The sequence below is a fragment of the Glycine soja genome, chromosome 10, assembly GCF_004193775.1.
Source record: "Glycine soja cultivar W05 chromosome 10, ASM419377v2, whole genome shotgun sequence".
Lineage (NCBI taxonomy): Eukaryota > Viridiplantae > Streptophyta > Magnoliopsida > Fabales > Fabaceae > Glycine > Glycine soja.
Genome location: NC_041011.1, coordinates 40,248,818 through 40,262,568, shown reverse-complemented (window position 1 = coordinate 40,262,568; position 13,751 = coordinate 40,248,818). Strand labels below are relative to the sequence as shown.

General features: G+C 31.9%; 1 protein-coding gene across 2 annotated transcripts; it reads left to right on the top strand.

Annotated features, from left to right (window-relative positions):
• Positions 1-3,243: 3,243 nt before the first annotated feature.
• On the top strand, positions 3,244-12,877 carry LOC114369749 (E3 ubiquitin-protein ligase RFI2-like). 2 transcript variants are annotated; one of them, XM_028326998.1, is made up of 6 exons: positions 3,244-3,671; positions 6,487-6,656; positions 7,270-7,328; positions 11,018-11,043; positions 11,144-11,528; positions 11,848-12,877. In XM_028326998.1, exons 1-6 carry the CDS (start codon positions 3,290-3,292, stop codon positions 12,308-12,310), a joined length of 1,485 nt encoding a protein of 494 aa, XP_028182799.1. In that variant the 5' UTR covers positions 3,244-3,289; the 3' UTR covers positions 12,311-12,877. The 2 variants fall into 2 exon arrangements, with proteins under 2 accessions (XP_028182799.1, XP_028182798.1); XM_028326997.1 differs by having other exon boundaries at positions 3,247-3,671; positions 11,836-12,877.
• Positions 12,878-13,751: the final 874 nt, after the last annotated feature.

The window sequence follows — 13,751 nt, the reverse complement described above, 5'->3', positions numbered from 1 at the left end:
AATTATTATTAAATTTTAATCTATTATGTTGATAGTAATTATATTTGGATAGATAAATTTATATTAAAATTTATTATTAGATTAAAGTTTCTTTCACCTAGATTATATTTAAAAAATGTTAATGTGAAATTATTTGATATTTTATTCATATATATTAAAATTAGTATTATAATTTTTTTTAAAAATACACATAAAATATGAATCAAATAATTTCCCTTTTATTGTTCAATGTTTATCAAGATTGACATAAACGAAATTAAAGTGACGTGCAACTATTTAACAGTTAAATCAATAAAATTATATTATCATATAAAATTGTTAATGCTGAAATAATTCTATAAGATATAATAATATAAAATTTATCTATAAGTATATGTGTGTGTTCTAGCATATATGACTAATCCCAATAGATTATTAGCGGATAATTAACTATTTTAGAATGTTTGTGGCACGGAATATCCATCTCTTGTGAGACATATTCTTTCCTATTTTCCCATGTGACAAGATGTGTGGGGTAAGAATAAAGAATAAAGGTGAGACCAAAATATTGACTAATCAATTATTGAATTTACCAAAACTCGATGCCAACTAAAAAGTCCAAACTTCAAACCCTCGAGGGGCAAGTTTGAAACCAGAGAAGACGCTTTACTATGGCTCGGGTTAGAGAAAAATAAATAAATTGCACCCCTTGTGGATAAAATCTGCCACACTTAAATGAATATCTTTAACTGCTACTTGAAGGTACTAAGAGTATTTTCACTATCCGTTGATTAATGGCATATTCGTACTTTTTAACATTAAAAATATTTAAATATTAGTCTAATGTATAATGTACGAATTTTAAATTCATATTTTATAATTTATAAGAATAAATTTTTGTATTATTACTTATTTAATTTAAATCTTGATAAGTTATGATAGTAGATGTGTCAATATATTTAAATATATTTGTATACATGTATATGTTTAAAAAAATATTATTATTGAGAGTGTTATTTTAGATAAGATATTCTTCAATTTAGTATTGCCTTGCATGCTTTCTTTTATTTTTCTTTTAAAACGTTGATTTAATTCAATTTTTTTGCATGTTTGATTTTGGGATAACAAAAATTAAGTGAAATTATGAATTATTATGATTTCGTGTCATATTAATTAAATACATTTATTATGATTTCCACACATATTTTAATATTTTACACTTATAGTTAATTGCGTAGTTTCAATACTTTAAATATATCACAATTAATAAATAAAAGATTTTATTTATTATTTGAATCACATGATAATTGATTATTTTAATTATAAAAACCATTCCAAAAAATAATAAATTAATTAAGGTATTATATAAAATAAAAAATCATATAAGATTTGACCATTTAATTAAACCAAATATACACTCATGTTAATCTTCTTAATTGTTTATATAATTCCGTCAATTTCTTTCTAAATAATTTTTTGTTGGAAAATAATTAAAACTAAAAAATAAAAAAGGAGAACAAATCACAAGTAAAATGATAAAAAAAAAATATTGTTTGATTTAATTAACCTAAAAAAATGGTTGTATTTCTTTTATTAAATAAACTAGCTTGGTATCATGTGCTTTGAATAAATATTAAATTCATATTTAATAATTCACGGGAGTAAGATTTTTATATTATTTTGAATTTTTAATTTAGTTCAAATTTTAATAAATATATGTTAATAAATATTTGAATATATTTTTATATACACATGTTCTATTTCAAAAAATTGTTTATTATTGGGGTGTTATTTTGGATATGACCTCCTTCATTATGATGATGTCTACGCACTTACTTTTGATTTTCTTTTTAAAAAAATGATTTAATTCATTTTTGTATGGTTTGCACGGTTAATTTGAGATAACAAAAAATGAGTAAAATTATTTTTTAGGGGAGTGAATTTGCTTTAATCATTGTCATCCACGGATAGATTATTTTAATCATTGGTATAATTTGTTGTTAAAATAAAATAATATAAGATAAAATAGTTTTTTAGCAAAACCTATGCTAAAAGCCTGAAACTAAATAATGTCAATAAAATCTCATTTTGCTTTTTTTTTTTTTTAAAAAGATTAAAAAAATTTAATGTAATACATGATATACTTTAATATATATATATATATATATATATATATATATATATATATATATATTGTAATGTATACTTATATATACTTATATAATATTAAATTGTTGTAGAAAATAATTTAAAATATTAAACTGTTACATAATTGATTTTAAAATATTAAATTTCCCCACAAATTTATATATTATTACTTGTCTCAAAATTTAATTTAATTTTTAAAATTAAAATTTTTTAGAAGGGAAACAATCTGATTGGTAATATAATTAAAGAATAGTATGGGTAAACTTTCTCTCTTACTCAATTTCCAACTAAATGATTTTCATTAATTCTTATTATTAGTATTAATATGAATAAGTTACAATTTCATACAGTCAGAACAGTTATATATAAATAAAAATTATTAAGTTAATTTAATAAATAATAAGGTTAACAAAATATTTATTATTAATTTTATGAATAAAACTAGACATATGATCTATTACTAGAAGAAAATTAAGCACATGTAAACTTAAAAATCTTTTTTTCTTTATTAGTTTGCTAGGCTTTAGTTTCTTTATTTTTCTAACAAATAAAAAAGTGTGAACTAAATCGTATGTTGTTATATCATATTTTAGTTTATCATAGAATTTATCACATAAACGGATCCTAAATTTTTTATTATAAAATAATTTATCATAATTATTGACAAAACCGATAAATATTTTATAGTAATAACATCGTAGAAAAAAAACCTATCATAATAATTTTTTTTTAATATAATAATATTTAAAACATTGTTTTGTATTAATTTAAAATAATGTTAATATGTTAATACATCATTATAATTTTTAAATTATATGTATTTTATCACACAATGAAATCAAATTTCAACTAAAAAAATATAAAAATCTAATTATAAAATAAATTTTAACAATAAAACTATAAACAATTTTTTTTATAAATAAACAATTTATTTATATATACTCGATCTTTTACATACAAATGACAGATAACACACTTTGACATAAAAAATAAAATATCACATTATCTTTAATCATAATAGGACAAGAAAGGACAGTAGATACAGCAAGACAAGCAATTAGAGTTAAAATAAAATACGTGGGAAAAATAATTTAAAGTCAAAGGAAGGTGAAGGCACCGGCAATGAATCGCAACCGTCGGTGAAGTTGATTGAACAAGAGTTATGAGGAGTCTGAGGAAGAATCCAACGATCGCGAATGGATTAAACGGAAATAAAAAAATCCCAAAGAAATTCAATCTTCTTCATCCCCAAACCAAAGACTTGAGATCTCAGATTACACCCTTTCTTCCTTTGTTTTCTCATTCCTGTCTTTTCTCAGACAACACCATCTCTCTCTCTTGTTCCCATTTTAGGGTTTTTGTAATGGGTCTCGGTAACGACGAAGAAGAGGATAACAATAACAATGATAAGGTTGTGGATGACGGAGATGTTGGAGGAGGAAAGTCTTTCGGTTCAGTGTCGTGTTCCATTTGCCTCGAGGTTGTTGCCGATAATGGGGATAGATCCTGGTCTAAGCTTCAATGCGGTCATCAATTTCATCTCGGTAACTTTAATTTCTCTCTCTATCTCACACACACTGCTTGCAAATTATACAATTGAATAGATAATCCTGGAATTAGAACAGTACAGCTTGTGTATTCGAACGCCGATGCCTCAATCGGTTTTAACTGCAGCGATTGAGATCTGGAATTTAGTTTTTGTTTCGCAATTATTTTTGCCATCGGTTGATGCAGATAGAAGAATAATAGAATATCAACTGTGCATGATTATTCTTATTCTCGATTATATATGGTCATTGGTGTTTGTTGGGGTTCTGAAGCCTAGAGAATTTTGTAGGCTACGGGATCCCGTTTGATTGATTGTTTGTTTTGAATGGAGAATTGAATTGTATTTAGTGAATGTGACCTAGCCACAAGGGGCAATTATTGTGGATGATTGGATATAATATTGTTTTTCTTTTGGAAACTATCAGATTCAAACTGATTTTGCAATTTTGATTTGTTGTGTTTGTTAGTTAATGATGAGGGTGATTAGGCTTACCGTTGTTGCACGTACTGACAAATTAGCTTTTATGATTGAATTGTGGAAATCTAGATCAGTTTTCAATATTTGCAGTTGGTAGGAAATCATGCTTATGTATGCAGAAGTTTTACACTGTCTCGGTCTCGATGAATTACTTAACGACAATAATTGTGACTAACTTTCCATAAATTTGGTGGAATTTCTGCATAATATATGTAGTTTGCTCATGTTTAACGGTATGTATTGATTGCTTTTAATGGGTCTTGTCAACGGTTAGGAACTCCAGAGTGTGTGATTTCATTGTCTTGGTCTTGTTGAATTGCTTAATGACAAAAATTGTGACATTTTGACCTACTTTTCATAAATTTGTTGGAATTTCTACATAATATTTGTAGTTGCTCATGTTTAGCAGTATGTATTGGCTGCTTTTAATAGGTCTTGCCAACAGTTAGGAACTCCAGAGTGTGTCATTTCATTGTCTTGGTCTTGTTGAATTGCTTAACGACAAAAATTTCACATTTTGACTAACTTTCCGTATAGTTGGTGAAATTTCTGAATAATATATGTAGTTGTTCATGTTTAGCAGTATGTATTGGCTGCTTTTAATAGGTCTTGCCAACGGTTAGGAACTGCAGATTGTGTGGTTTCATTGTCTTGGTCTTGTTGAATTGCTTAACGACAAAAACTGTGCCGTTTTGACTAACTTTCCATATAGTTGATGGGATTTCTGAATAATATATGTAGTTGCTCATGTTTAGCAGTATGTATTGGCTGCTTTTAATAGGTCTTGTCAACGGTTAGGAACTACAGAGTTTGTGATTTCATTGTCTTGGTCTTGTTGAATTGCTTAACGACAAAAAAATGTGACGTTTTGACTACCTTTCCTTGTTGTTGGTGGAATTTCTGAATATTATATGTATTTGCTCATGTTTAGCAGTATGTATTGGTGCTTTTAATAGGTCTTGTCAACAGTGAGGAACTCCAGAGTGTGTGGTTTCATTGTTTTTCATTGAAACCAAGTAAGGTTATAATTATGAGGTATAATAAATTTTAAGTTGAACAGCCGATAGAATGTTGTATATGATATGAATTTATGAATATTCCCCCTCGGAAACTAAGAATAAGGATTTTGTCTTTGCAAATATATGATCAACAAAATAGAGATTAGAGAACCAATGGATGGATAACACTTGGTTTATTATTCAGGATCTATGTGAAAAAGCAGTTTGACAATTGTACTGAAAATCCAATTTTATTGAACTTAGGGGAATAGGCTCCATTGTTTATATGAAACAAGTCTATGATAATGTCCAAATAGTAATGGACACACCCTGACAGTTATGTAGCAACATTAATGAATTACCCTTTCGTATTAAATATAAAAATATAATGCTTTTTGCTAGTGGAGAATTTTCAATTGGTCCTTAAATGGATGCTTATTTAGAATTGGGACTTGGGTCTCTCTCACTCAGTCACTCATCTCTCTCTATTCTGTTCTATCCTTTTCTTTTTGAAATTAGGAGAAGTTTTTGAAAAGGTGTGTTAAATGTGCTGTGCTACCGTAAAGGTTATTGTCTTTCTTTTTGAAAAGATGTGTTAAACTTGTGGTTATTAAGGCATTTAATCTTTTATGACCGATAGAGTCATGCTCTCTCAATACTGTAAATAAGCTCTTTTAATCAGCCTGTATGGATTTTTTTTGATAAAAAATGTGTTTTTTCCCTATTAGTGTGTACTTAATTATTTGGATTTATGTGATGGTTATGAATTTTTAATGTTTTGTAGTAATTTAGAGATTGTTTTATTTATGTTACTTTTTATGCATATGTATTATATATAAATATAAATATTCTAGGTTGGAATGTAAGATCTTATAATCCGATTTACGATCTGAGTTATGAATTTTCAACCCCTTCTGATCCTAGGTAAAATCTCTATTTTAACAACCTTGAGGTCACCATTAAAATTTTAGAAATAAAATCACTTTTGTTGTCATTGTTGGTGCACATCTGGATTGAAGGAGGTGCTTACTGTTTAAAGATTTCTCAAAAGTTAAAAATAAAATTCAAGACCTAACATTTTCAATTTTGTTCTCATTGTCATAAGACAAGTAAAAGACTGCAAGTGTTTCTATGATCAAACAAATTCACTCTTGACATGTAAACTTTTTAAACAAATTCTCTCTCGTTTTCCGTACACGGTTCAGTAATAATCCAGTTAAGTGGAATATAGAAGCAATAGTGATGTCATGAATTTCTGCATACACTGATTTCTTGTTGGTAACAATATATGGAATATTAGCATTCTTATGCTTATTATTACTTTACAATATTTAGATTGCATTGGTTCAGCATTCAACATAAAAGGAGCAATGCAGTGCCCTAATTGTCGGAAGATTGAGAAAGGTCAATGGCTATATGCTAATGGTTGTCGCTCATATCCTGAATTTAGCATGGATGAGTGGACTCACGATGAGGATCTTTATGATCTTAGCTACTCTGAGATGGTAATAGTCCAGTTAACTTATGGTTTGTTTATGTTTTATTTTATGCTTGCCTCTGAACACAGCCTTGATAAATAATTCCTTTATTGATTAGGTGTTTATGTGTGTATGTGTTATAGAGAGAGAGAAATTGCAAACTTGTTCTTTGCTTGGTTTTATCAATAAGGTTTTTTCCTGAAATGTTTTACTGGGAAGGCATTTAGCTATGTGCTACATAAAATTGTATGAATTATAGAACAGGAGCAAAAGTAAAGTTATCATCTAGATTTAAGAAAAAGGGGATACTACTCAATATTATGTCACAATAACCTTTGACCTGATCTGAATTTTAGCTCCTTCTGCCTTATGCCTTCCATTCCTCTACTTTTCTTCTTTCAGTCTTCAACTCTTACCGTACCACTAATATCTGCTGGTTCATTGTTTCCCTCCATTGCATTTATAAGTTGATAAATCTAGATGAAATTCGTTTTCCTATTTATTAGTAGTTGGACTTTGACTTTCAAGGTTGGTATTGCCTGTTTCAATTGAAGTTATTTATTGTTCCTTTTTGTTATGTGGATAAATAATATTTTGCCCACCATTTTGACTAATTTTTTTAACTACATGGTTTCTGCAGTCCTTTGGAGTTCATTGGTGCCCTTTTGGCAACCTGGCACGACTTCCATCATCCTTCGAGTAAGCCTAATTGCATAAAAATTAATATCTATTTTAATTCATAGACTTGGACTTGTCATTTGCTGTATTCTTTTGTTCTTTATAGTGTCTAGACTTCGTTTTTGTGCATTAAAAGATAACATGTATTGGATTTTTGGGAATACTGATTTGAAGACACTTTGAGTTGTGTGTGTGACTTTAACCATTCATTATTTGACTTTTTTTAATTATATATCTTTTCACATATCACATTAACCATATATTATAAATGGCTGTTGCAATGAAAAGCATTACTCGTAGAATTTGGTGTTAGGGCCTAAATCAATCCCATAAAACTGGCTTGTAAGGCGAGGGCTGCCCAAGCTTTATATTGAAGTCATATCTCTAGCCGATGCGGGACTAACCCACCATTAAGAAAGCCCCCAAAGTGGCTGCAACTAAAGTGAGCTAGGTCTGACCGCAATTAAGGCAGCTTTCCAACACTCCCCCCACATGTCTAGGGCTACCAGCCTGTAGCGTGGCAATGTAGGTAACCCAACAATAGTTCTAAGATAAACTTTGATACCATCTTAAAATTTGGTCTAAAAATTGGCTTGTAAGGTGAAGAATGCCCAAACTTTATAAGCTCTATTTAAGCCATTTCTTTAGTCGACTTTGGACTAATCCACCACCCTTGAGGCTTGCAATTAAGGCAACCCCCAAAAAGGCTGCAACTAAGGTGGGCTAGGGTGAGTGTAATTAAGCTCACTTTCCAACAAATACATTGAAGTAAAATGTTTTAATTTTAATATGGAACCTAATTAGGTTGATTAAAGTCAAATGTGGTTAAAGCTATGGATGGTATTAGTAAATCTGAACTCTGAAGTCCTGGCTATTTAAAACCACCATTTTGATACATAAGAGAAAACTGTTAGAAAGAATAGTGGAAATCTTGAGGAGCCTCACAATTTTGAAGACAGTAGCATCAGTAAAAATTTAAGAGTTAGCTTCTTACCAAGTGTTTGGTTGTGAATTGAAAATTAAAATTGAAGCAACTAATACTAGCTTTTGCATTTTTTAGGGAATTTGATATGAAATGTGGATAATAGATGCATATACAAACACATACTTAGTTGCTCCTTTAAGTGTTTGTTTACATGGAACTTCTTTATTTCCAGTTGTTTAAATACAGAATATAACTTTTGGTCTAGTAGCTATACCAGACTTGGGAGTCTTAATAATCATAATGGATCTGTCCAATTTTGGTAGAAATGTCTTAAGTTTAGTGAAACAGCATAATCAGCATTTGAGTTTTAACTTGTAATGGAGTCTGTCATCTGTGCTTACTGTATAACCCAAAAAAGAAAAAGAGGAGCCTGTCTTGTGTGCTTTGAGAAATAGCTCTTCTAAAATGAGATTGATTCTACAGTGAGCAAGTGAAGGTGTATATTCACCCTTGTAAATTTTGATGGTTTAAGATCATATTGCATTTTAATTTAAATCAAGGATGGATACAAGATGGGGCTTTGGTTAGGGTCTAGGTCAGGAAGAATAAGATGATTGTAGGGTATTAGAACCCATTTCTGTTAACAGAATAACTACTTCTCCATTTCTGTTAACAAAATATCTACTTCTGTTTGGTAATAAAAGGGGAGTTAGCTAGAGTCAGTTGAGAATTGTGAGAAGGAAATTAAGTGGGAGAATCCAGATCTCAAATGACTGGGTAAGGGTGAGAATTCCTTGTACAACATATCTGTTCTTTATCATTGATACCTGGGCAGAGATTGATTCTCTTTAGTAATAAAAATTATAGTTATACTTATACCTTATTTTCTAGTCCAGTTTTTTCACCTTGTCCTATGCCCTGGCAGCCTTGCTACCACCCTAATCTTTTGGAATGCTAAACTTTGAAGTACCCCCTTCCTTTCTTCTTTTTCTTCTTCTTTAGTAATGTGATTGGCTAATTTAGTATGAATAGTTTTTTCCAACCCCAACAGAAAGCCCTGTTATTCTTTCAAGTTTGGTTCATATTTCTTATATTCTTGGCAATATTTCACTTTGTTTCTTGCCAAAATGAAGGCCTGTTGCATACTTGTTATTGAATTTAATATTGCTGTCTTGGTTGTTGCATCATATTTTGTTGAACCACAAAATAGTTTTCCTATCTCTATGAATGTGCTCTAATTAGATCTGTAAAAATGGGATTCACTCGTGAGGTTGGCTTTCCTTGTGGCTTGCCATGTTAAAGGGGGAATAGAATAATGCTATATATTTTGTACTGTGTTGAATGCTGCCAAGATTTTTTTTTATCAGCAAAATGATAAGTGAGAGTTACCAGAAGTACCAAGTACAAAAAGAGTTTCCATAAAGGTTATATTGTATTTCAATCAACACATGACTAAAATACCAGATAACCTTCAACTTCCAAAAGCTGACCATAAAAAAGATCCCTACAACATATTCTAGAACTACCCGTGAATATACATTCAACCAACATGACATATGCCCCTGTAGCTAACCCGAGAACCCACCCACACTCACCATCACAGCTTCACTTTCCCACCTCCAATAGATGCCACAGGATTGCCACTCCAAAGCACAATTGAATGATTAGATCCCGGTTGTTGATGATATAGCCATGACCAGGATTGAAATTTTATATCCTCCATCAATTTCAGAATGTCCACTTCAATATTGTTGAAAATCTTGTTATTTCTCGCCCTCCGTATGCAGAAAATTAGTGCACACCATAAAGTTTGCCACATCTCGCTTTCTTTCTTACATGAAACCACACCTGCAAATTGCTTGAGATGGCCCACTAAATCTCCATGTTGGACAGTGGAAAATGTTGGGGATGTCCAAGCATAACATTTTAGCCATATTTGCGTTGCCACTTTTGCACGATAAAAACAAATGTTGAGTTGATTCAAAATCATGTTGACATGTACCACACATCAGCTTGGCCTCCTCATTGATCACATTGGGTTTCTTCAAATTGTCCTTCGATGGTAAACGATTGCTGAGAGCCCTCCACACCATGAATGCCACTTTAGTTGGTATCTTCAACTTCCACAATAAAGGAAAGGTGTCGACTTGCTCCTCAACCCCGGCAGAAATTAGCAACTTGTATGGCAAATTAGTAGAGTAAAATCCCGTATTATCATGCCTCCATCTCCTAAAATCCATGATGTTCCTCTTTACCTGAACATTTCACAATTTATGTAAATCAAGGATGAGATTATTTTCCCATTCAAAAGTTCTCCATTTTAAATCCCAACACCATATCTCTCATCATTCCAACTACCCACCCCACCTATAACCTCCTCTTGCTGTAGTCAAATGAGATACAACCGGGGAAAAAGGTCTGCCAAACACTTCCCACCAAGCGACTCATCTTTCCAAAACCGACATTGATCTCCCTCACCAATCTCCCAACTCATCCCTTCATCAAACCAATTAAGGCTCCCTCCCCCACCACACACCTTTTTCAAATCATTCCACCATAGTGACTCACCTCTTTCCTCACCAACCCTCAAAAAGACCCCCTTCCACCCATCATATTGCCTTCTCAACATGCAGGTTGAAGATGGTTAGGATGAGTTAACTGTGCATTTTTTTGTTGAAGAATAATTATATTTTACCTTTCAATCCCCCCCCCCCCCCACACACACACACACACTGAAATGGTAGGATTTTTATTCATCTAATATTTATGTTCCTGATTTTTCCAGGGAAGGGGAATTTTCATCATCTGCGTGTAAGAGATCCCTTTTCTAGCTAATCAGCTTCTCCATTTTCTTTAAGTTGATGTTTACATTGCACTGAAACTATTAATTAACTGGAATGATGAGATGCAGATCATGATGTATTGGGACAACATGCCATATTTGCTGAACATACAGCTGTGTCATCTGCCAGTCATCCTTGCCCGTATATTGCTTACTTTGGACCAATACATCCATCCTCCTCCAATTCTGGTGGAACTGTATCAGAAGCTTCAAACTTCAACCATTGGAATGGCTCATCTGTGCCCAGTGACATGCCAACTTCCTACACATTTCCTGCTGTTGATCTTCATTATCGCAGTTGGGAACACCACTCCCCTCCTTTCTCTACAGCAAGTAGTCGTCTAGTTGCTGCAGATCAGCCATCAGTATCCCCTGGTAGTCAAAGGCCAGCCAGGGGTGGTTCGGATGTACCAAGATCAGGATCTTTTATGCATCCCTTCCTTGTTGGTCACAGGTACCACTTTAGAGTTGACATACCATAGTAATTTTATTCTCTTTTTTTTTTTGCATGAGTGTAAGTAATACTTGTTCAAGTTTAATTTGATGAGTGAGCTAAACCATTATATATACTCTGCTTATCACATTAAATGCACTATGACTTTTGGTTATAAAAGATGAAAAGTGATGGATCTCAGAATCGTCACTGGCTAGTGAAATATGCTCAGGTCATATGATTGATATTCCATGCACATTTTGGGGTTACAACTTTCAATGGATTAATTTCTGCAGTTGTACAACTTTCAATGCATTAATTTCTGCAGTTCTGCTGCCAGAGCGGGGAGCTCGGTTGCTTCCTCAATGATCCCTCCTTATCCTGGTAGCAATGCTCGTGCCCGTGATAGAGTCCAGGCTCTTCAGGCATACTATCAACCACAGCAACCTCCTAATTCAACCACAATGCGGACACCTATCGCTTCTGGCACCCGAAGATCCAGTAGTCATAATGGACCAGCTCAATTAGCTCCAATGGCCACATCGCCAGACCAAGGTGGTGGCTTCTTTCTTATCCCATCAAGTTCATCAGGACGCAATTTTCAAGAAGAAAATCATCATCTACCAAATCACTTCCATGCTTGGGAAAGAGACCACTTGCCTTCATTATCATTGAACCATGTTGATAGAGATTCAGGTTGGAGAGCATACCACCAGGCTACCAGCCGGTCAGACCCAGCTACCAGGTCCAGCAGCTTTCGTTTAAGGCACGGATCAGATAGAATGCCTTCACAAAATCGGTAATACACTTGTATCCTGTTCACTGTGAAGCAAACTACCATTACTATGGAAAGTTATGTATGCTTTGAAAAATGTTACATATTGCTTTGGCACTTCGGCCTTTGGGTCTGTCCTGTTATGACAGACTATATACTCTGGCTGGCCTTGGAATTGATTTTTCCATAGCCACCGGTGTGATGGACATTTGCTTCCTCTAGTTTATTTGCCCCGGTGGGCATAAAATAAGATGGTATATCTAGTTGGGGAAATCAGGTTTTGGAAGAAATGCTGGGACGTTGTGATTTCAAGTGGTGAATCAAGTGGACGAAAGCAGCTGTGGCTGGATTTGTAGTGGGTCAACTATTTATGTTTGATAACAACGCTCATGCAAATGCTGTGTATTGAGAATACAATTTTACTTCTACTCCATGGCAAGAGTGATTTGTAAACTGTTGTGCAAGAATTGAGCCAAGGTATATGGTAATGGAACTCGCATGAGAACTACCATACCTCGGAATAATAGGAGTTCAAAGGCTGGTTTTAAAACAATCGTATAACTGGTTTTCTTATAAAATATTATTTCAAAACCAATTACTAAAAACAAGTTTTTTTATTTTGTTTTTTCATTATCACTTCTACTAGTGGTGTAATGTAGGGTGACGTGCATAAATTTTTTTTGTTTCCTTAGGAAAATGTTTTTTTAAAATGTTTAGTTCTTGCGTCGGCCACTCAGGTGATGCACGTTGTGGCACCTTACTACAAAGGCCCCGAGGGAAGTGTGCTGAATGCTGATGGTTATGTTTCTTGGGAAGGAATTATACATATGTCCTGTCATAATGTTTTCTATTGGGGTCAAATATTTTTAATTTCAATGTTTTATGTGTTTATAACTATTGTTATCCGAAACTTACCTGACTTAATTTAATCCTTGGAAAATATATCAAATCTCGTAAGATTTTAATCGTATGATATTTATTTTAGTCATTTTTCATTAATTTTCAATTTCAATACATAAATGGATCCTTAAAAAATTGAGTGAATTGTATATTAGTTTGATTGACTTGATTTGATTATTTGAAAAATATCTTGACTGAATTTTTTTAAAATGATAAATGAATGAAAGGATTAAACTTTTAATATTTATAATTATGACGGATTATTTTCTGATTTAAAAAATTGAATCAAGTGATTTTTTTAAAGATGATAATTATGTTTCTAATCCCTCTGAAATTTTAGACTTTTGTTTTTAATCACTATAATTTTTTTATAACATTTTTAGTCTCTTTTATTTTATTCTTCAATATTAATCCTTTTCAAGAATTAGTTTTGGCCTGTTTTAGCCTCTTAGGGATTAGTAGCAATGAATAAAAATAAATGAGGGATTAAATAATTTTTTTTATAAAGATGTAAAACATAAATTTAAAATTTTAGAATACTAAAAACCCAATTATTCTTATATTTACGT